The 20,381-nt window shown below is 62.9% G+C and overlaps 1 protein-coding gene across 1 annotated transcript; it reads right to left on the bottom strand.

Moving 5' to 3' along the window:
* Positions 1 to 4,861: 4,861 nt before the first annotated feature.
* On the bottom strand, positions 4,862 to 17,009 carry SLC25A29 (solute carrier family 25 member 29). The gene is made up of 4 exons (XM_037503911.2): positions 16,910 to 17,009; positions 13,289 to 13,332; positions 8,550 to 8,633; positions 4,862 to 8,297 (listed from the first exon to the last, which is right to left on the bottom strand). Exons 1-4 carry the CDS (start codon positions 16,941 to 16,943, stop codon positions 7,554 to 7,556), a joined length of 906 nt encoding a protein of 301 aa, XP_037359808.1. The 5' UTR covers positions 16,944 to 17,009; the 3' UTR covers positions 4,862 to 7,553.
* Positions 17,010 to 20,381: the final 3,372 nt, after the last annotated feature.

The raw sequence follows: 20,381 nt of genomic DNA, 5'->3' as shown, positions 1-20,381 counted from the left end.
GAACTTTTATAAACTGCCATGATACAGCAAAATCCCATTTATTCAAAATGCAAACATAGTGTGTGTCTGCTGTATGCTCAACGCTGCGAGGTAATTGACAAACTAGCTATTCTCAGATTTATTTACAAGATGTCCAGGACACCATCAGGTCCAAAAACGCAGCCTGATCTCTCCCAGCCTCTCCATCGGTCCTGCAATGGAGGATTGGTGGCCGAATAGCAGTGGCCCTGTGGCTCTCTGGGATTTTGAAGTGCCTTCTGAATCATAAATGAAAAAATTTAACTTGAGACACTTTTTTTTATTCGCTCAGAATCTGTTATCCATTGAGTAGTTTGATGGAATGAGTTAATGAGAAGACCCCAGCTGTTCTCTGGATAAGCCAGGCTTTGCTGTATCTGGCAGTGGGAGAGAGGTAAGCCGTGGCGGAGGTCCACTCGAAGGCTGAGCACCCGGGCCCAACGTGGGATTCTTGGACAGGGCTGGGGCACAGACCTTCACGGATGCCTGAGGTGTGGGTGCCCATACCTGCGCTCCCCCCACGTTGGGCAAGCGGCACCCTCGGCCAACACCGTCCCACACTGGAGCCCGGCCCTGGCCCTGTCCTCAGGACGCCTGCCCCAGGGCCCAGGCCGAGCCGACTGGAGGTGGCCTCGGGCGTGCCCGTGTGGAGAGAGGCCCCTCTTCCTCTGTGCCTTGACCCCCGGGGGATGCCTTTGGTCACCTCTCCCATCCTGTCCCTGTGTTCACGTATCTTCTCAATCTGCAGTTAATCTCTGAAAGGAGTTGAGTTGGGGGGTGAAGAAAATTACATGTGCAGGTTCCTTGTTGACGTAGCACTCTCAATTTCCAACGTGTAGGAAACTCATCCGTGAACAGCGACTTCCAGAGTAGACGTAGTTCTCCTTGGGTATAACTTAACGCCCGTTTTGCTTGTGGTTAGAATTTATAATTTTGCTAAAGATGTAATTTACTAAACTTTAAATGGTGTTCTAACAGTGAGTCGGTTGTCTTGAGGAATAATCTGATTTATAAGTAAGACTGATAGACATATTTTCTTACATCTGAGCTGAAATAAATGCATGTTTCTAGCATATGTAATATAAAAACTCCAGAGGATAAGTTTACACTTTAACCAGATATTGTTTTCTATTTTTGGATTTCTTCCTCTTCCCTCCCCCTTTTGGTAGTGGTGGGGGGAAGCATATTTGTATAAAGAACTATCACCCCAGAGTGACATTTATTTTCAAGGTGACATTGAGCTCATGCCGTTGGTTTCATACCGTGTTTGTGTGCTGCGCCTAGATTCCAGGCCTGAGGATTTGAGGAAATCCAGAGTTTTGCTTTTCCCTGTTTGGTTTTCATGTAGCAATTCTTTGAAATGTCACTTTTGCTAGTTTTGAGTACAGACCACTGGTCAGAATAGTATGTCAGTGCCCACCTGTGATTCCAAGCAGAATTCCTGTTCGTTCCTTCGCGAGCAGAGGAGAGGCGCCTCCATCCTGGGAGGGGCCTGGACCCGGGCAGCGCTGAGGCTGCGGGGGGCGCTCGCTGCCCCGCCCCAGTTTCCTTAAACTCCTCGGGATCTGCTGGTGGCACAGGAAGACCTGGCCCTCGGGAAAAGGTTTGACTTAAAAAGCTCCAGGTTGAGGGGCTGACCGCCCTGCGCTGTCAGCTCCTGTGCCGTGGGGGGCTGTGTGACTCAGGAGGGCTGTTGTTAGCCCTCTTGGATTCTTAAGTCCCTCTATTTTCTTGACGCCTGACCACCAGGAGGAGCAAGGACCCAGCGGTGCAGCAGTGGCAAGAACCGAAGCTGCCCGCAGGTATGTGGCTGGCCGAGAGGCTTCCTGGCCACTCCGGGCCCGTCACTGGGTGGCCTTGGGGTCCTCGTCTGCCTTTGTAGCCATCGTCGTGGCGTGCAGCCCCTCTTCAGAGTTCAGACCCAGCAGGTCTCCCCAAGGAGGTGTAGGGGGGAGCCAGGGCTCTTAGTTGTGATTCAGCTCTGACCCAGCACTCTGGGGCCAGCTCATTGGTCTTCCAGAAGGTACCTGAGGCTTTAGACATCCCGTTGCCCTGGCACAAGCACTGACCGAGTGGCTGGTCTCCTGCGCCCTAACTGACCCTCTCGGCTCGTGGTGGTTACTGTTCAGGCTGTTGAGCTTCCCCAGGTGCCCAGAAGGTGGGGTCAGGGAAAGCCTGTGAGCAAGGCAGGCCCCTCCCCACGGGCACGAGTGTGTCTGAGGGGCTTCCAGGCCTCCCCTCTCCGTCTCCGGCCTGGGAGGGCGGCAGAGTGCCTGAAAGGGTCTTTGAGCTGGCTCTTGGAGGTGAGGTCAGCAGGTGAGGGGACCTTCCCACCAGCTGTCGCGCCTCCGCGTGTCCAGCCCCTCTGGAGTCTGCAGAGGTGAGTGCGCTGCTGTGACGATCACGCGAGTCAGTCACGGTGATTCGACTGAGGGGCAAGTGTGAGCCAACTGACACCTTTCATTAGAGACACAGACTCCACAGGAGACGGCCTCGGGCCGTGGGGGTGTCTGCTGTGCCACGTGCTGCCATCTGGAGCCCCCCCATCCGCCTCCGTTGTGGGGGGAAAGCGCTTCTACAGACTCGCCTTTTCCTACCACGCCCATACCTGTGGCGAAGGCTCTGTGCTCTCCACGTGGCGATTGGGCAAACCATTTACATAGAACAATTGTTTTTATTCACTTTCTGGTAACTTCTGTAGGCCCTGGCTCAAGGACTAGTACTGTGTCTCATGTACATCTTTTTCTTAAATGTTCTTTGCCATTTCTGGAATTGTCCTTGGTTTCTCCTTAGCTCATAGGTCATAGATGCAGAAATATTGTAGTATTTAAGGCATCCGCATCAAGCATCAGATGGCTTTGCATCCAGAAACATTTAGCGGTAACTCAGTTTGAAGCACCACGCATGTGTAACATGGAGCTATAAAATATAATAAATGCATAATGTCAAGCTTTTTAATGCCTGTGGTCCTTGTGTGTCCCTCCTCTCGGCCGCCGCCTCTTGAGTTTTACTACACGGCCTGGCTGTGGACGCCAGCCTGGCCCACGATGACCCTGGACGGCCTCGAGGGCTCCTGCTCACAGCTGGATGCTCCCAGCAGCCAGATTGCTCCTGCCACCTGGCCTCTCGCTCCCGGGCTGAGGCGGCCACGAGTCTCGCGAGAGAACCTCAGCTGGTTGGGCTGAAGGGCCCCCATGTCAGTTCTGGGAGCTTCATAGCCAATATGGCGTAGTGAAGAGCTTTCGCTAAACCCGAGAGCTGCGCAGGCCGCCAAGAGCAGGCGCTCAGAGTGAGGCTCTTCACAGGGATGGAGGGCGCCCCGGGCCCTCAGGTGGCCAGGTCTGCTGAGTGGAGCGTGGCTGGGGCTGAGCAGGTCTGTCTGGTGGGTGAAACCGCGGTCCGTGGGTTTAGGTTGGAAGCACCTGGGGGGCTTGAGGGCTCTGGGCTGGTTTTTGATGGCGGACCACTGCCCTCCGGTGTAGCCCCTCGGCACGCTGTCACACCCCGAGGAATCCCCAGCTTTCCCTGCCCTCCAAGCTTCCCGTCCTCAAGTTCTCAGCTCGCTCACTCCCCCTGAGCACCAAGGACTGTCAAGCCGTGTCGGTGCCGACGGGCTGGCCTGCGGGGACGTGGAGGCCAGTAGAGGTGACCGGAAGATGGAGATGGCTGTGCTGGGCAGCAGGCCCGGACAGGCTGGGAGGGGCAGGCCTGGAAGTGCTCCTCAGGGTAGGTGACCCTCGCTCCCCTATCACCTCCTGCCAGGGTTTCACACCCGCCCCTCTCCCCGGAGCTGGTGGCCAGAGCCCGCAGGCCCTGCACCCTGCCTTCCCCCGGCAGCCTGGTGTATATCGGGCCCTGAAAGCCAGGAGCTTTCCAGTCCTTCCACCTGTCCCACCTCACTGTGTCCATCCTCCCTCCTCCCGCCATCACAGCCCCACCAACGGGGCTCCTCGGAGAGGAGGCGGGTTGCACAGGCTTGGGGAGGTCAGTGGCCTTGGGCCTGGTGGCAGCTCCATCCTCAGGGGGAGTTGGGAGTAGGGGCGAGTCCCAGAGGAGGAAGCACCTGCCACTGGGGTGGGGGGCAGAGGTGCAGGGAGGAGTGGGGTGCTTCTGTGATGCCCTTGTGGGGGTGACCTGGAGTTGGCAAGAGGGGAGACATTACTAGGGACACCTGGTGTCCAGGTAGTGAGAGGGGTGGCCTCCCGAGGGAGGGGCAGGGGAGTGAGCAGCCCCGGGGAAGCCCTGGACTCCCCCGAGCCTGAGTGATTTTTCCTCACCCTCACCTTATGCACCCCTACTCCCACTTCTGCACCACATGTCCCCGGTGGTCTCTCAGTCTCTGGGATCCCTGTGTTCCTTGGCCTCCTCTGGTCACCCCAGCCTTCGCGGCCATGGCCACCCGACCCTGTCTTCCATGACACCTGCCCCTCCACTCTGCTCTGGCCTCTCTGCCTGTGCGCCCCGAGGCCCCACCGGTCACGCCACCTTCCCTTCCCGGAACTTTCCCGTGCCCTTCTCGCGGATCACCAACCCTTCACCCACCCCCTGGCAGCTCACTGCCTTCCCCACATCCACACCCCATCGTGCACCCCCGCTGCAGTGCATGTCACTGCCCACCAGGGATCATTCAAACCAGAACTCCCTAAGGGGGTGCCTGGGCAGCCACCCCCAGCTGGCTTGTCATTGTCCCTGTTGGGGGGCAACAAAGCTGGTCTTCATAGCCCAGTGATGTCAGCTGCCCGCGAGCCCGGCTGGAGGGGTGGGGGGAGTACTGGGGTGCAGCTGTGCCCTGAGGTCAGGGTGGTGTCCTTGGGGCACCAGCGCCTGTGGATCCCCAGTAAAACCCACCAGGTCCTGGAAGTGGCTGCCAGTGACACCCTGCCTGGCCCGGCAGGGCCACAGCTGTGGCCTGTTGCACCAGGCAGAGGGGCAGAGGTCAAGGGTTGTGTCGCAGGCCCACGCCTCCCTTTTATGGCGCGTCCAGCTCTGGGGCACGGGGCCACTTCGTGCAGACACACTGGAGCCCAGCACACTGGAACCCCGTGAGCCCCTGGAGGGCGCCTCGCCCTGCTGTGGCCTGGTGGCCCTCTCCGGCCTCGTGACCCCGCGGTGAGCCCCCACCTTCCTTCCGCCTCCATCATCCAGGCTGTCAGAGGGCCTCAGCGACCTCTGCCCTCCGTGGGCGGGTCAGCTACTAGCACCCTAAGACCAGATACCAGTCCCAGTGCTGCCCGACGAAGCAAGTAGGGGCATTCACCCACATACTTGGCCCACGGACATTGACAAGCTGGTTGTGGTAGAATTGTACCCCCAGAAGACAAGTTGCTGTCCTCCCCCAGCGCCACCTGTGGGCGTGGCCCTACTTGGAAGTGGGGTCTCAGCAGACTAAGGCAGGGCAGGCCCTGAAGGCAAAGACTGACTCCCTGTGACCCAAGCCACGGGGGCTTCCGGAGAGGGACCGCGTGCACAGGCAGAGATGGGCACTGCCCACAGCCCGGGGGCCGGCCCCAAGACGCTGGGAGAGGCTGCGGTGCTCCTCAGCCGTGCTCCTCCAGGCTCCACGGCCCCCGGAAGGAACCGCACTGCCCACACCTGAACCTCAGATTCTGGCCTCCAGAAGGCCGAGAGGAGAAACGTCTGTTGTCTCAGCCACACGGGCCGGGCCGTGCTGTTCTGCTGTGGCAGCCCCGGGAACAAGTGCCATCTCCAAGATAATTGTCAAGTGAAAAAAAGCCAAGAACAGAACAGGCAGTACCTACACCAGCAGGCGGGGCGCAGCGCCCACACCCGCTCCTCACAGCTCCGCCTGCTCCCCTGGCGCTTCCACGTTAGCCACCGTGCTGACACCTGACCTCAGCTCGCAGGGTGGGGGGGTGCACCGGGGGCCAGCTCTTCAGCATCTGCCTGGCTCCTTTCAGAGGGAAGAGAACTGGGGGCACAGGAAGGGGAGGGGCTGCGGCCCCGTGCTGTGCTGGGGTGGGGTCACCGGTTTCCCAGCTGCAGAGAAGCCTGGGGCTGCAGGCTGGTGCTGAGGGTTAAATGGTGTGTGAAGAACTGGAGGCTGGGGGCCCTCCTGGGGGGAAAGCTGGGGCCTCTCTCCTACAGGCGGGTGTGGCTTTGGGCTCAGGAGTTGGGAAGGACAGAGCTTCCTGCTGGTAGCTGGGGAGGCTCAGGGGCCTGGGTACCCAGCAGGACACCCCTTTGCCAAAGGAGGTGACCTCCGGGAAGCGGGCCTCACGGAGCCCTGAGGCTGCTGGGGCTTATTTCAGATCCTCTGCCCTCTAGTGCTCCCAACTGGCACCAGTAGGCACCCTCCCAGTTCACTACCCTCGCTGCCGGCCCACACCTGCAGGCCGGGCAGGAGCCAGGACCAGCCTCGGGACAGCAGACTCCTGGGATCACTCGCTGGGGGCAAGGGGGAAACCCCGCTTTCCTCACTGACCCCTGGGCTTGCGTGAGCCCTGACTGGCAGACAAGGAGACTGAGGGTCTAGCTTGCCCCGAGTCCCGCAGCCAAGCAGCCAGCAGGGTCCAAGGGCGCACGGCCACCAGGGCGGCCGCTCTGGCTCCTGGGAGCAGCCCGAGAATGAAGCCCTTCCCTCCACTTTGCGCAAAGGAAGCCCCAAGCTCTTAAAAAAGCAAAGAACGAACACTTTATTCCCTCGGGGGCCTCTGCACGGTGTCACCATACGCTCAGGGTGGGCTGCATCTGGGGCGAGGGCCTGACTTCTAGGGACGGCCCCTGGGGCGTGGGCTTAGTACCCCCTTAGCACAAAGGAACCCAAACAGCCCATTCGGTGGCCTCCTGGGACATGGGCACTGAGGCGCTGCCCAGGGAAACACCGTTGCTGGGAAGTGAGGTCCTCCCCGGCCTCATCCACCCCCTGCACACCTTGGGGATCCCTGACCAGCTGACCCACGGCCATTTTACAGTCGGACAGCTCAAGGCCCAGAGGGTGAACAGGCCCCGTCTGCCCCACCGTGCTGGGATACCCCCGCGGGCCCTGGGGCTTCTCGGTGGGTCACATCACCCTCCAGCGTGGCAGCAGCAGGCCCTTCCCCTGTGCCATGTGGAGAAGAGGGGCAGGTGAAGGACTAAGTTCCGACACCAGGAGGCCCCCCCCAGGCCGTCACTGTCCCAGCCACAGGCTGGACAGGTGGCCAAGAAGTGTCCCTGGAACTCGGCCATGTAGAAGTTCTGCCAATTGAGTTCCCATGTGGCCGTGGGTGGGCAACAGAAACCCTGTGGAGGTGGTGGCTAGAGGCCTAGGGTGGGCTGGAGTGTTTGGTGGGTTTCTGGAAGATTCCAGGCACCAGGCTCAGCGCTGCACAGGCTTCAGGTGTGCGGAGAGGGTGTGAGGAGCCCTGTCTCACAGCCGAGGGCGGAGGAGCTGGGGGCTCGTGGCCCATGTCACCAACCCACGCAGGCCTCACGGTGCCCACGGCTAACAGCTGGGGCCAGGCCCCGGGCCCAGGTGCGTCTCCATGGGGTGGCTGAGAAGCAGGCCCTGCGGGATCCTGCCCGCAGACGGGGCCTCACAGGCTGGAGGGCTGGGCCAGGGCGGGGGCTGCCGTGGGCACAGCCTCATCCTCCGGCTGGGCCTCCTCACCGCGGGCGTAGGACAGCACCACAGTGACGGTGGCAAAGGTGGCAGCGTTGACCGGGAAGGCGCGCAGCAGCGTGGAGGCCAGCCCGCGGGTGAAGACGCGCCAGCCCTCGGCCTGGTAGCTCTGGCGCGCGCAGTCCAGGATGCCCCGGTAGCGCGGGGCGCCCCGCAGCCCGTCGGCCTGCAGCCGCGACTTGACCACGTCCACGGGGTAGGTGGAGAGCCAGGACAGGATGCCCGCGGTGCCGCCCGCCAGCAGCAGCTTGGGAACCAGCAGCCGGTCGCCCGGCTCGCAGCCCAGCGCGCGCGTCAGCACGTCGTAGGAGAGGAAGTAGACGCCGAAGCTGGGCGTCTCGCGGAGCAGGGTGGACACCATGCCCCGGTGGACGCCGCGCAGGCCCTCCTGCCGGTAGATGTGCGCCAGGCAGTGCAGCGAGCCGCGGTAGGTGCGCGCCGGGCCCGCGTCCTGCAGCTGCAGCCGCGTCTTGGCCAGCTCCATGGGGCAGCATATGATGCACTGGATGGCGCCCGCCGCCGCGCCCGCCAGGAACTGGTTCAGCGGCGAGTCGCGACCCAGCGCGCGGAGCGTGTTGCCCTGCACGCCGAACACCAGCGCGTTGATGAAGGTGAGCCCCATGAGGGGGGACCCCAGGCCCCTGTACAGACCCAGCACCTGCAGGGTGCAGAGAGGCGTCAGGTGTGCGGCCCGGGTGCTCCGACCACCCCCGGCCCTCATGGGGGCGGCACCCCAGGAGCCCATGGGACAGCAGAACTGTTAGGACCAGCCCCAGCTAAGAGGCCCGGCACTCACACCGCCCCGCTGCCAAGTCCCTACTGGGCCGGCAGTCCCGACGCCTTCTTTCTGGGCCGTGCCCCAGGCGCCCGCCCTGCGAGGGGCTGCGCTCCACCCCGCCCGGCCACTCACGCTCTCCTGCTTGATGATGGACTGGAAGCAGTGCAGGGTCCCACGATACTGTGGCTTCTCCCCGCTCTGGACCTGCAGCCGCACCTGGAAGGAGAACCCAGTAAAGAAAGTGGGGGCCAGCCGAGGTGGGGGCTCCATGCAGGAGGCGGGGAGCCCAGTGGCTTTCTGAGGCTTTTGGAATTCTGGGGTGTGGCCGGAAACCCTACTTCTTCTGGGAGAGACATCCATGGGCAAACAACCAGTCAGCCAGCTGCAGAGGGCTGGGGGTCTCTGAGACCCCTAAGAAGGGGGGGGTGCAGTCTCTTGTTTCACTCTCCATGGACCAACAGCAGGGCACCAGCCTCATCTGAGCCCTCCTGCTGGCCGGGTAGCAAACCTGGCCGCTGCCAAAGGGACTCCTGACCTAATGTCCGGTCACACGAGCCCCTCTGGGTGGCAGGGCCGGGAGTCAGTCAAGGGTGGCAGGGAGCCTCCGACACTCCGGGGCCAGGTCAGCAGCTCCGGGGCTGGGTTCGGTCCTGCCACCCTATAGCCTCCAAGTGTGAAAGCTTTCCTGGACCATGAGCTCACCCAAGCCTGCGACACGGCAGAGCAGGGGCCACCTGGGGCGCGGGTGAACCGGGTGAAGCCATTCTCGGGAGCGGATCTCCAGCTCTGACCTGGACGTTGCCCCGACGATGGCCGGGCAACCCCCAGGGCTTCGAATGCCCCCGTGGCTGGGAGCGTGCACAGCTCCTGCTTCACCAACGGCAAGCGTGGGCTCAAGGTGTCTTGCAATGCGGTTAAGGTGGTGCTGCGTGACCTGCATTTCTCGAGGCCAGGCAGGGGCAGGGAGCTGCCCGGTGAGGGCCTCACTGGGTTCGGAGCCCCCGACCTTTTTCTGGTTCTCACCACCAGGCTGGGTGGCTCTCCAGCCACACTCACAGAAAAAGTTTTCTGTTTGAAAAAAAAGGGCTGTCTGGGGATTCCCTGGTGGCACAGGGGTTAATCTCAGCGCTACAAGCTATTGCAGGCCCTACAGCACAAGTTCGATCCCTGGCCAGGGAGCTGACCCACAGGGCGCAGCAGACCTCTCCTGTCTCCCCGCTGCTACCCTCAGCAGTGGATTTCAGTGGATCTGTCTGTTCTGCTCCCCACTCTGTCTCTGGTGAATCTTCTCAACCCCCACACCTCTGGCCTGTACCCCAGCTCTTGTATGCATAAATAATCTTTAAAAATAAAGTGCTGTCTCTGCAGGAGGCCCCCTCCATAGCCAGCCACCCCCTGCAGGGACTGGACGTCCTGCTGGGACCAGTGGGGTGTGACCTTCAGAGAAAAGCAAAACCAGGTGCTGAACTTGAACCAGGAACACCAGGAGCTCTGGCTCTGGCTCAGCTTTTGTGATACGAGGTTTTCCTATTTCCCTTCCATGTCCTGAGGCCCAGGGAGCTCTGAGAGGGCTGTTAGCTGATGTCCTGTGAGCAGAGCAGACCCCTCCCCGGGGACTCTCAGACACCCCTGTGCCCCTGAGCCTGTACAGGGTGGACATTGCGTCTGGGTGTGGCATAGGCGCAGCCCAGCTGGAGTCCAAGGGACTCAGGCCCTTCCCCTCTTTGTTTCTGACCTAGGGTCTGGGATAAGTCCTCGCTGTCTGGGAGTCTGGTGGACCAGGTTTGGGGGTGCAGTGTGGCCCAGTGGCCCAGAGCTTGTAATATCTAGAGTTCAGGTACTCAGTATCTTGGGGTGACAGGCTGTGGTTTGGGGATGGATGGGAACAGTGGCTCCAGCCATTCACCCCAAGCCCAGGGGGCTCCCAGCTCCCCACTGGGCTGGGAACCTCAAGCCCAGGAGCCCCTGACCCGGAGGGGGCTGCTTTCCCCAGCAGCCCTGCACCAGCCCCCACCCCAGGACTTATGCAGGGCCCAAGCTCATCTGCGCAACCCCCCACCCCGCTAGTGGTGGAGAGAACTCTGGAGGGGCTGGCGGCCAGGCCCAGGGCTGGCTGTGTGGGGACAGTCTGGGTGGCCCCCTGCCCCCCGGTCAGCCGGCTGGGACTCGGTGTCCCTGATGAATGCCCTGCGCTGCAAAGGCGGCCAGAAAACTACCTATGGACGGCCACGGCTGAAGGTGTGTGTCTGAGGACAGTGGCCGGGGTCCGGGGGCCACAGGGGAAGGTCAAGATTCAGACTTGCATTTCCAGAGCATGTGGTGAATTACGTGGGATCTGAAAGAGGGCATGAGGGTGCAGGCCGCTCCGCAAGTTAGGCGAGGGGCTGCCTGGCCAAGGCGGGTGTTAGGAGAGACATGGGGACTCGGGGCAATTTTCCCAGGCGGGCGCTTCATGAAGAGTGACAGGTTTGCACGCGGAGCCAGTGTGTCCGTCCCAGTGTGTTAAATTTCCATGGAAACAACCCCAGCTCTGAGAGTCCGCAGCCAGGCGGGCGGCCAGGCCGTGGCGGCGCTGATCAAGTTTGGGGGAAGTGGGGGGACGGCCGGCCTCTCCTTTCCGTTAATGTCACTATTATGGTTACAAAATTTTGTCTTTGCAGCCCACATTACTTTGGTAAGAGAAAGTCAACCTCCAAAATGTGTAAGTACTTGGTGGCTAAAATGCACGTATGTTTAAAGACACGCCACGCCTACTCGTTGTCTTAATTCTTCCCTCCCTGCCCTGTGGACTTGGGAGGTAAAATGAAAATCTCGTGAGACTGTTGTTTGTGACATTCACAGCAAACGGTCCGTTCTGACATTTTTAGGAACAAAAAGATTTTACTGTTACAAGAAAAGCCTTGGGTAGCTGAAACCCTGAGCTCATCTTGACTTCGACTAATTTGCGTGTGATCACAAGATGCCTACAGCATTTCTAACCAAGACCCAACTCTGAGCTGCTATTACTAGACATTGGGCTGGGCTGACAGGCCTCTGCTTATTTTTCACATGCGACAGAGGCTAAATCTCTGACTCTGGTTAATGAACTGGCTTGTTACCCTGAAAGGGACGCGTACCGCGGTAGAAGGTGACGTCATGTCTCTCGGAGCTGCTAGCTGCTGAAATGCCCGTCTTACAGTAAACATTTTTCAGTTGTCAAAAAAAGAAACCCTCGCATTTAAAAAACTCCACATGAGGGGCGTGGGGCAGAGGGCGTGCTCTGATGGAAATAATGCACAAATTGTGGAAACTGGTGTGTCTGGTGGCAGGAAATAATCTGCTTTTCTACACCCCCCACTTTTAGTGAGAAAGCTTCACTTTTATAATGTTAAACAGCCAGTCAACAAAAATGAGGCCACTGGTGATGCATGGAATTCAACCCAGTGGGGAAGAAAAATAAAAGAAAAAAATACAAATAATTTTTTTTAAACACACAAGTGTGTGTGTGTGTGTGTGTGTGTGTGTATACATATATAAAATGAAACCCAGTGAGTGTGAGCCGGCGTGCGGGCCAGGGAGGGGCGGGCACGGGTGGGCAGCGGGGCAGCTCCATGGCACTCTCTCCCTTCAGTAAGAAACCTGGCTGTAGGACGCTTTGCCCGGAGGTGGAGGCGGAGGTGCAGAACAGTCACATATGAGCTTCCTCAAAGACGGCCGCCCAGGTGGCAGGTAAGGGTGGCTGGCAGGGTGGGGGTGGGTGTTGATGGAGGCTCCAGAACCAGGAGAGCGCCCAGCCTGATGGGACTGACTGAGGAGGCAGGGGGCCTGGTTAGGCCCAGCCTGGCTTTGAGAAGCCGGCCAGGAGGTCAGCGTGGGCAGTGAATCAGAGGCACCGCCTGACTGGACACAGCTGCCAGAGGCCTTTGCAACACGTGACCATGAGAGAACTCCAGCGTGAGGTGGACACTGCCAGGCTGGCCGGAGCTGCCCTGGCTGTGGACCAGAGACCCCAGAGCTCCACTTGGCAAGAAAGCCTGGCCTCAGCCCCTCCCTAAATGGACCTCCAGTGGGGTGGCAGGAGGACCACAGCCTTTATCCAACACAGGCCACAGTGCTGGGCACCAGGCCCTGGCAGGGTCCTCCAGAATCCCGCCCGGTCCTCGTCTTGCAGGTGAGGACATCTGTGCCCAGAGGCAAAGGGGCTGACCCGGGATCACACGGCAGGCAGAGGCACCCCAGGCCTGGGGCCAACTTCCTCAGGTCAGCGTTGCGCACGAGGCCAGCCTTCCTGCCTGAGCACCCAAGTCCGCCGGGAAGAGGAGGCAGGAGAAGGAAGGGGTGGGCTTGGCGAGTTTAAGGACCCCCAGAATAGTGGGATAGTGGGGAATTTCCAACTGAAGAATGTGGATTTCCTTGGTTCCTGCTCTGAGGTGTCAGAGAACCAGGGCGTCAGGCATATGGAAGGGGGAATGGTGAGGACTCGCCGGGACCACCGACCTCGCAGGGGCACACGGCCCTCGGGGAGTGGCCACAAACTTTCTCTACCAGTTTGGGGGGAATGTGGACTAGTAATCCAGAAAAAGGTCTGGAGTTTAGCCTGAGAACAGTGTGAGTGTCCCCCACTATGGGGGAGGGAAGAGCTGCTCTTTGGGCCCTCAGTCCAGGCCCGCCAAGGCCGGGACACACTTCCAAGCTCAGCCCTGCTAGATAAAGCAAGCGCAGTGAGGACAGGCCGCAAGGACAGGCCGACTTGGCGGGGAGATGCCGCCTCCAATCCAGAGCCTACGGGGGCACCTTGAAGGTGGCAAGGGTGTGGGGCCTCCAGCCGCAGCCCCCAGGCCCCCTCCTTTCAGCCCCCAGGCCCCCTCCTTTCGGCGTCTGTGCAGACTCACCTTGACTGTGTCAAACGGGTGTCCCACCAGCACGCCCGCCACACCTGGAGGGAGAAAGGAGCACGTGACCCAATGCCTGGAACCTGCTCGGGCAAGGGGGCTGAGGTCTGTGCGCAAGAGGCGCTCCCCAGCACCCGTGTTGTCCCGTGGCCCTCGTGCCCAGGGCTGGTTTGGGCCCTATGTGAGGGGACACCCAACTTCAGCCAGGGTGTGTGCAGCTGAAAGCTGGGGTCTCTCCCTCCGCCTGGATGCTCACTGCACTCCCCAACGGAGGCTGACGGGGAGGTGGCGCAGGGGTTGGTCTCAGCGCCATCAAGCTGTCCTCAGCCACTGCAGCCTGGGTTAGATCTTACCCCGCCAAGGAGCTACCCACGCGGCGCGGTCCTGTCTCCCCGTCTCTCCCCTCAGCAGTGGATCTCAGTGGATCCACCTGCTCTACCCCCAACTGTCTCTGGTGAATCCGCTCGTCCTCCGCACCTCTGGTCTACACCCCAGGTCTTTAAAAAAAAAAAAAAACTAGAAAGAATTTTAAAAAATGAAAACCAAAAACACCTCCCAGCAGGCGCAGGGGCTCAGGCCCTCATCCAGATGTGAATGTTCCCCCTGCCTCTGGCCAGCCAGCCAAGTTCACAAAGCACTCGAGTCCTCACCCACACAGGTCCGCAGCAGGGGCACACGCGCCAGGAAGCACCGACCCGGGCGTCTCCCCTCACCCGCCCACCAGACCTCGTCCTCCTCCCCGGACTCTCGTCCTCAGGTGGGGGAAGGGACAGCCCCACCTGCTTTCCCTCGAGACCTGCCTTCTTGCTTCTGGCCTCAGACACTATCTCTGCCCTGCGAGACCAACCCTCTTTCGTATCGTGGTTTACATTGCCTAAATTTGAAAGCCCTAGTTTAGAACCTCTTTTCTCGGGCTGCAATGGTCTCCGGGGGTTGGGGAGATCTCTTCCATGGCCCCTCCTGGCTCTCCAGGCCCTGGCCCAGCTGTGGGCCCCCAGACTCGCCTGGGGCGGGCAATAGCCTCTGTCAGCCTCCCGGCCGCAGGCAGGTGCTCCTGGCCGCCTCTGCAGACCCCTTCTCCCAGACCGGCGGGCGACCCCCCTGTGATGGGTTCAGCCCTGGCACCAGAACTTCCCAGCCCACAGAGTGGGCTGAGGCCTGCCTCCATCAGGGCTTCCAGTCCCCCAAAGCCTGACCTTCAACTTTGAAGTCACCTTGAGAACCAGGAAGACCTAAAAAGGTTCTGGGGCCAAGTCCCAGAAACAGAAGTCACCCGAAGCCGGTGCCCACTGCCCTCCACAGTGGGCCTCTCAGGGGCAAACCCACCCCATGCCCCTCCAGGACAGGAGGGCACCACCTTCTAAAGCACCTGGCCGGAGAGTTGCTGGGAGGTGACACCAGGCTGCAGCTTGTCCCTGCTCACTACTGAGCTCTACCCCTTCTGTCTGTTCCCGGGCAGGGGGACGCCTGTCCTGAGCCCAGTCTGAGCAGGCTCAGGACCTGGGACTGATGGAGCCCCTGGTGGGCAGAACCTCAGCATTTGGACCCCACCCCCATGGGAAGCCACACGATGATGTCAATCAAGATGGCCTCCTGCGTCCCCAAGACCAGAACACCGCGACACCACACGCAGCCAGCCAGAGGACTCTGACTCAAGAGTGACCCCAGGCCACCAGAAGCGCCTCCTCATCAGGGCCTGAGCCTCCAGGTCTGAGGAACCCCAGCCCAAAGGAGCCAGGCAGGAGTTTCTGCGGCCAAGCCCCAAGGCGAGGATGCTGCCCACCCCGGGCCTGGACAGTCCCTCCGCTGGGGCTGGGTGTGCCAGGAGTCATGTGGGGGGCAGGGTTAGGTCACCTTCTCCTACACCTTGAGGCTGAGGGAGGGGAGAGGACCTGGAAATCTCCAGAGAGCAAACTGTGGTCTCAAATTAGTCTTGCCACTTCCCTGTGCGCAGGTTCCAGTCAAGTAAGACCAGGGGAGTGCGTCCCTGGGGAGCAGGAGGTTGGCCGCAGCCCCACCCTGGGCCTGCAGGATCCCTCCCAGATGGGCCGGGTGACCTAGGCAGAAGGGCATCTGGGCGGGGCTGCCAGAACCTGCCCCTGCCCCAGGGACTGCTTGGGTGTAGGGGGTGGGGGTGGGGTGGAAAAGGCGGCTGGCCTCAGGATGCATTTTCTGCCCCAGCCCCAAGCTCCCAGAACACCTGTGCAAATACAGAGAGAATCCCACTCCTCTGGGAGAGAGCCACACTCCCCAAGGCCCTGGGCCAGCCCCGAGGACCTGGGCCCAGAGAAGCCCACAGCTGCCTGGAGAAGCCCCCAGGCAGATGGGGAGCCAGAGCCCAGGGTGCAGTGGCTCTGCCTCCAACTGAGGCACCCCTGCACCTGGAAGAAGAAATTCCCTGAAGGTTTGGGGAAGACCTGCGGTTCCTCCCCCCAGGGCAGGCTCAGCCCGGGTTTGGAGGCACCCCCTGCCGGGTGACCGCCTGTGGAGCTCTTAAATTCCTTCCCCACACATCCTTTCCCAGGCACAGGCCCTGCAGGTGGAGCTGGGAGGGAAGAAGCTGCACCCAGCCGTCCAAATACTAAAGGGCACTGCTAGTCACCCCCACCAGGACACCCCCGCGGGCACGCAGCTGAGAGCTTCACAGCCAACGCCAGAGGAAGGCACAAGGGCAGGTGCTGGTGGAAGCAGCCGCCTGAGGTCAGAGCCGGACTGAGCGGGCACCCAGCTAGTCCTCTGCCTGGGGGCCCGGCCTGACAGGTCTGAGGGTAGGCCGGATCTAACACCTACGCCCGGCTCCCGGTTAATACCTGTTGAATAAATCAACTCTCACGGCAAAGCGCAGAAACAAAGGTCAAACCGAGGAGAAGCCGAGCAACCAGGGCTGCACAGGGCACAGGCCCTGGGGGCACGTGGCTGCGGAGGGCTCCCGGGCGCAGCGGGCCTCCTGAAGATGCCCGGCGGCTGCACGCTTGCACGCCTGCAGCCCCGCGGTGTGTCGCGGCCCCCACGGCCCGCGGGGGGACCTGCCGCCCCGCAGCTCCGGGAACGTCCAGGGACGGGGCGGCGCGCCGCGGGTGCACCCCCCGCCAGCCCGCTCAGGGGGTCGTCCGGCGCCCTCAGCCCGCGCAGACGGCTGCGGGGGTGCATCCGCCCCGAACTTCTCCAGCCAGGGAGGCCACCTGCTCCGGGTGGCGCGGGACGGGAACTAGGGCCGCACGGGGAGGCGCGCCGGGCCGCGGTACCGCCGGCCTGGGACCCGGAGGGCGCGGGGTGGCCGGGCATCCTTGGCAGTCAGGCGTCCCCCGGGCCAGATGCTGCCGGCGCCGCAGCCCCGACCTCTCGCCCGAGCAAGCCCCGGAGAACTTGAAGCCACTGTCCCCGCGGGCCGTGCGCGCGGCGCCCCGGGGCCGGCTGTCCACGCGCGCCGCGCGAGCCCCGGAGACGCGCGCCCCGTTACCCCGCGTTGCCGCGAGGGGCCCGGCCGGCGGCCAGGCGCCGGGTCGGAGGCTGGAAAGCAAGCCGGCCTCGCACCCCCGACGCCCCGCTCCGGCCCCCCGAGACCCCAGGCGCGCCGCATCCCAGGGCCCCCGCGCGCGCCCGGGGCCGCCGGCTCCTTACCCCCGGCGCATCCAGCCAGGAAGTCGAGCGCCATGGCCGGGTCCGCGGCTGCCCCTCCTCCGCGACCTCCTCCTCCGGCCCCTCGCCGGCCGGGCGCCGTCGGAGCAGCCCCCGGCGGGCCGGCGTGGAGATCGGCCCGGCCCCCGCTTCCAGGCGCGGGCCCCGAGCCGGCCGGGAGCGCGGGACGCGGCGGAAGCTCCGCGCGCGACTCCGGCCCAGCGCCCGCGCCTCGCCGGCCGCCCGCTCGCCGCGCGCCGGCCGCCCTCCCGCGCCGGCCCCTCACCTCGGGCCGCGCGCCCCGCCGGGCCGGCCGGCCGGGCCCCGGCGCCAGCGCAGCCAATGGGCGGGCGCGGCCGGACAACGCCCCGGGGCCTGCGCGCCGCCGCCGCGCCTCATTGGCCGGCCGGGCCGGGGGCGGGGCCAGGGGGGCGGCGGGCGGGGGCGTTGCGGGCGCCGCAGACAAAGACTGTGCTTCGTGCGCCCGCCCGCCCGCGCCGCCGGGGCGGGGAGCTGCGGCCGCGCGCCGGCCGAGTGAGTGGCGGGGCCGCGCGGCTGGGGGCGTCGCGGGCACCGGGGCCCACGCGGGGCGGGGCGGGGCGGGGCGGGGCGGGGCGGCGGGGCGCGCCCTCGGGACCGGCGGGGACGCCGAGCACTGGGCTCGGCCCGACCGCGCCGCCGCGCCTTCGCGTCCCCGCCTCTGTAGCGGGCGCGCTGCGGTGGCCGCGGGGCGCGGGGGACCCCCCAGACCGGCGGCTCGCGCAGGGCTAGTGATGCCCCCGGGGCGGCCAGTCGCCCCTTCGCGAGCCTCCGCCCGCCCCGTCTGCGCGCCCACCCCGCGGTGGCCTCTGGGGTCCTTGGCCCCCACGGGCGGGGTCTCGGGGCTGGCGCTCCGCGCCTCGGGCTGCGGGACAAACTTTACGCGCGCGGGGCACGAAGGCGTGGCCAGGCCTCGGGGCCGCGGGAGCCGCGGCAGGTCGTGGAGCGGGACAGGACCCCGGGGCGCGGAGAGCTGCGCGGGGGAACCGGGCGGCCCCGGCGACTCCGGGAGGCCTCGGCGTCCGGCCAGCCACGCGGACCCGAGGGCCACGGCGAGGGCGGCTCAGGGGCGCCCTGGGTAGCTGGGCGGGGGTGGCGGAGGGAGAAGCGGTGGAGCAGCTCCCCGAGCCCCAGAACTCGCAGTGTGCGGCCCCCGCCCGGGCCCCCGGGGAGATCCAGCCCGCGCCCTCCCCTCCCCCAGCGCCCCGGAGCCCGCGCCGTCCGGGACGGGTGGGCTGAGCCGGGCACTTTCCAGCCGGAGAGCCGGGTAACTCCTCCGGTCGGGCCCGCGGCGAGGACGCGCCCGCCGGTGTCCAGGCCCCTGATGGCGCGGCCCGTGGATCCTGCGGTGGGATGGCCGTGGGCCTGTATCTCAGGGCGGGTCCCCAGGAAGGGCCTTGGGAGATACCGGTGGGGCTGGGATGCGGCTCAGATCGCACGTGCCCTCAAGTTCTGGTCTTAGACCCCGAATGGAACAGACCCTTACGCAGAGACCCAAACTCAGGTCTGCTGACTCTTAGTCCAGTGCTCGTAATGGCTGCTGGGCCCTGAACTAGGGGTCTGGAGGCCTGGGTTTGAATATCACCAGCCTCTGACCCAGCTCCAAGCCTCCAGGGAGAAGGCAGCCCTTGGGCCACACCCCAATCAGGGCTGGGGTGTGGGGGAGGTGGAGACCAAGGCCATCGTCCTGAAACAGCCTGTGTCCGGGTGTGCTGCCTGGGGAACAGGGTGTCCTGGGTGGCCGCGCATCCGGGAGGTAAAGCACAGAGGCTGGCAGCGCCATCCATCCCTGTTTTTCGAGGTTTGAGAAGAAAATTTTTAACCAAGTTCAGATGTCCTTTAGAGTCCCTGAGCCAAGCCTCTACTCCCTGAGGGTCCTAGGGGAGGGGCCGGGCCCCAAGTGTGCTGCAGCAGGCACTGAGCAGTTGAGCTTCAGAAAGCTCCTAGGAGAGTGGCCCCATTGGGGCAGGCCCTGCAGGGGTCTGGAGGGGTGCAGCCCGAGGGGCAGCTATAGGGTGCTGGCCCAACTGGGTGACCTTTAGGGAGAGCTTGGAGGTGGGACACAAGGAGGGAGTCAGTGTTCAGGCTGGGGCTTGTTGGGTTCGGGTACAAAGGTCCAGTATATGGGGCACAGGGGAGGGGTGGGCTCTGGGGCAGGTCTGCCCACAGCGGCCTGGGCTTGTAGGAGTAGGTGCTCCCCAGGGCCTGCTCAAATCAGCAGGGGGCGGCATTGGGAGGGGATGGGGTCCTGGGATGGCTGCTGAGCTGAAACCTCATTTCTCCTGAAGACCCGCCCTCCCCAGAGGTGTACATTTCCCTTCCGGCACCCTGGTGGGTTTGCTCTCCTCCGGATGAAACCCTAGCGCCTCCCTGACCCCCCGGGGCTCCCTGGGCTGCGGTGGGGGGTGGGGAGACCTGGAAAGGGAGGATCTGCGGGCTGGCCTTGTCCCCTCGGCCTTGGGTTCGGTGTCTGGTCTGGTTTCATTTCTGGGGATGAAATTACAGCTCAGAAAGCACATTTCAAACTCCTCCGTTTCGCAGATTCCCAGGCCCCACATCCCTTCCTGGGGAGGCACCCAAGGTGGCCCAGCCTTTGAGGCCCGGAACCCCACAGGGGCGGGGAGCGGCAGGACTCAAGCCGGGTCTCCTGTGTTAGCACGTTTGCATTTTGTACTTGGATGATTCCTGATACAGGGCAGGGAGGGGGCAGCCCAGTTACACTGACACCAGACGGGTCCCCTGTGGGGGAAGAGAAGTTCTGGAAGTTAGTACAGAAAAGGAAGTTGCTTTTGTTCTTATCCTGGAATCTATTGAATCCAGTGATGGGAGGCTATTTGGGGCGAGGTGGGGGTCAGTTGTGGTCCCAGCCCTGCAGGGTGTTAGGCTGTGCAGGGGAGTGTGCAGGAGAAGCAGTTTCCAGAATCCCCAGGCAAAGGCCTGGGGGGAGGGCAGGGGTGGCCATCAACTCTCATCTCCTTGGACTAAAACCCAAGCTGAGTGCTTCAGGGTCCACAGCCACTGCAGCCTCCCTCTCCACTCTCGGCCCCACCCCAGGGCCTTTGCACTGGCTGCTGGCCCAGCCCTGCCTAGATCAACAGATCAGGTCCCTGTGCAGTTGTCATCTCAAGAGGAGGTTGGCTGGCCCCCGGCTGGAGTGGAGACCCCACCCCCCACCCTGCCCTGTGCTCTGATTGTCACCTCTCTCCCTGGAATGTGAGGGTCACCAGAGCCTGGCACACAGTAGGCTCTCAGTAAATGTGGGCGAGCAGAATCCCTGAATGGCCGGAGGCACCGAAGATGATAGACCCTGGGTGGGGCCTCCGCTGGCTCAAGGCCTGGCCTTCTTAGGGGATCTCTGATAGGTGGAAAAGAGGGGATACATTTTACTAGAATGTGTTCTTGGAATTAAAAGCCTCAGACATAAAGTTCTTTCTTG

This window comes from Talpa occidentalis, unplaced genomic scaffold, assembly GCF_014898055.3.
Source record: "Talpa occidentalis isolate TD23 unplaced genomic scaffold, MPIMG_talOcc4v2.1 talOcc4.11, whole genome shotgun sequence".
Classification (NCBI taxonomy): Eukaryota; Metazoa; Chordata; class Mammalia; order Eulipotyphla; family Talpidae; genus Talpa; species Talpa occidentalis.
The sequence above is the reverse complement of the archived record's forward strand: the minus strand, read 5'-3'. Positions and strand labels throughout refer to the sequence as shown.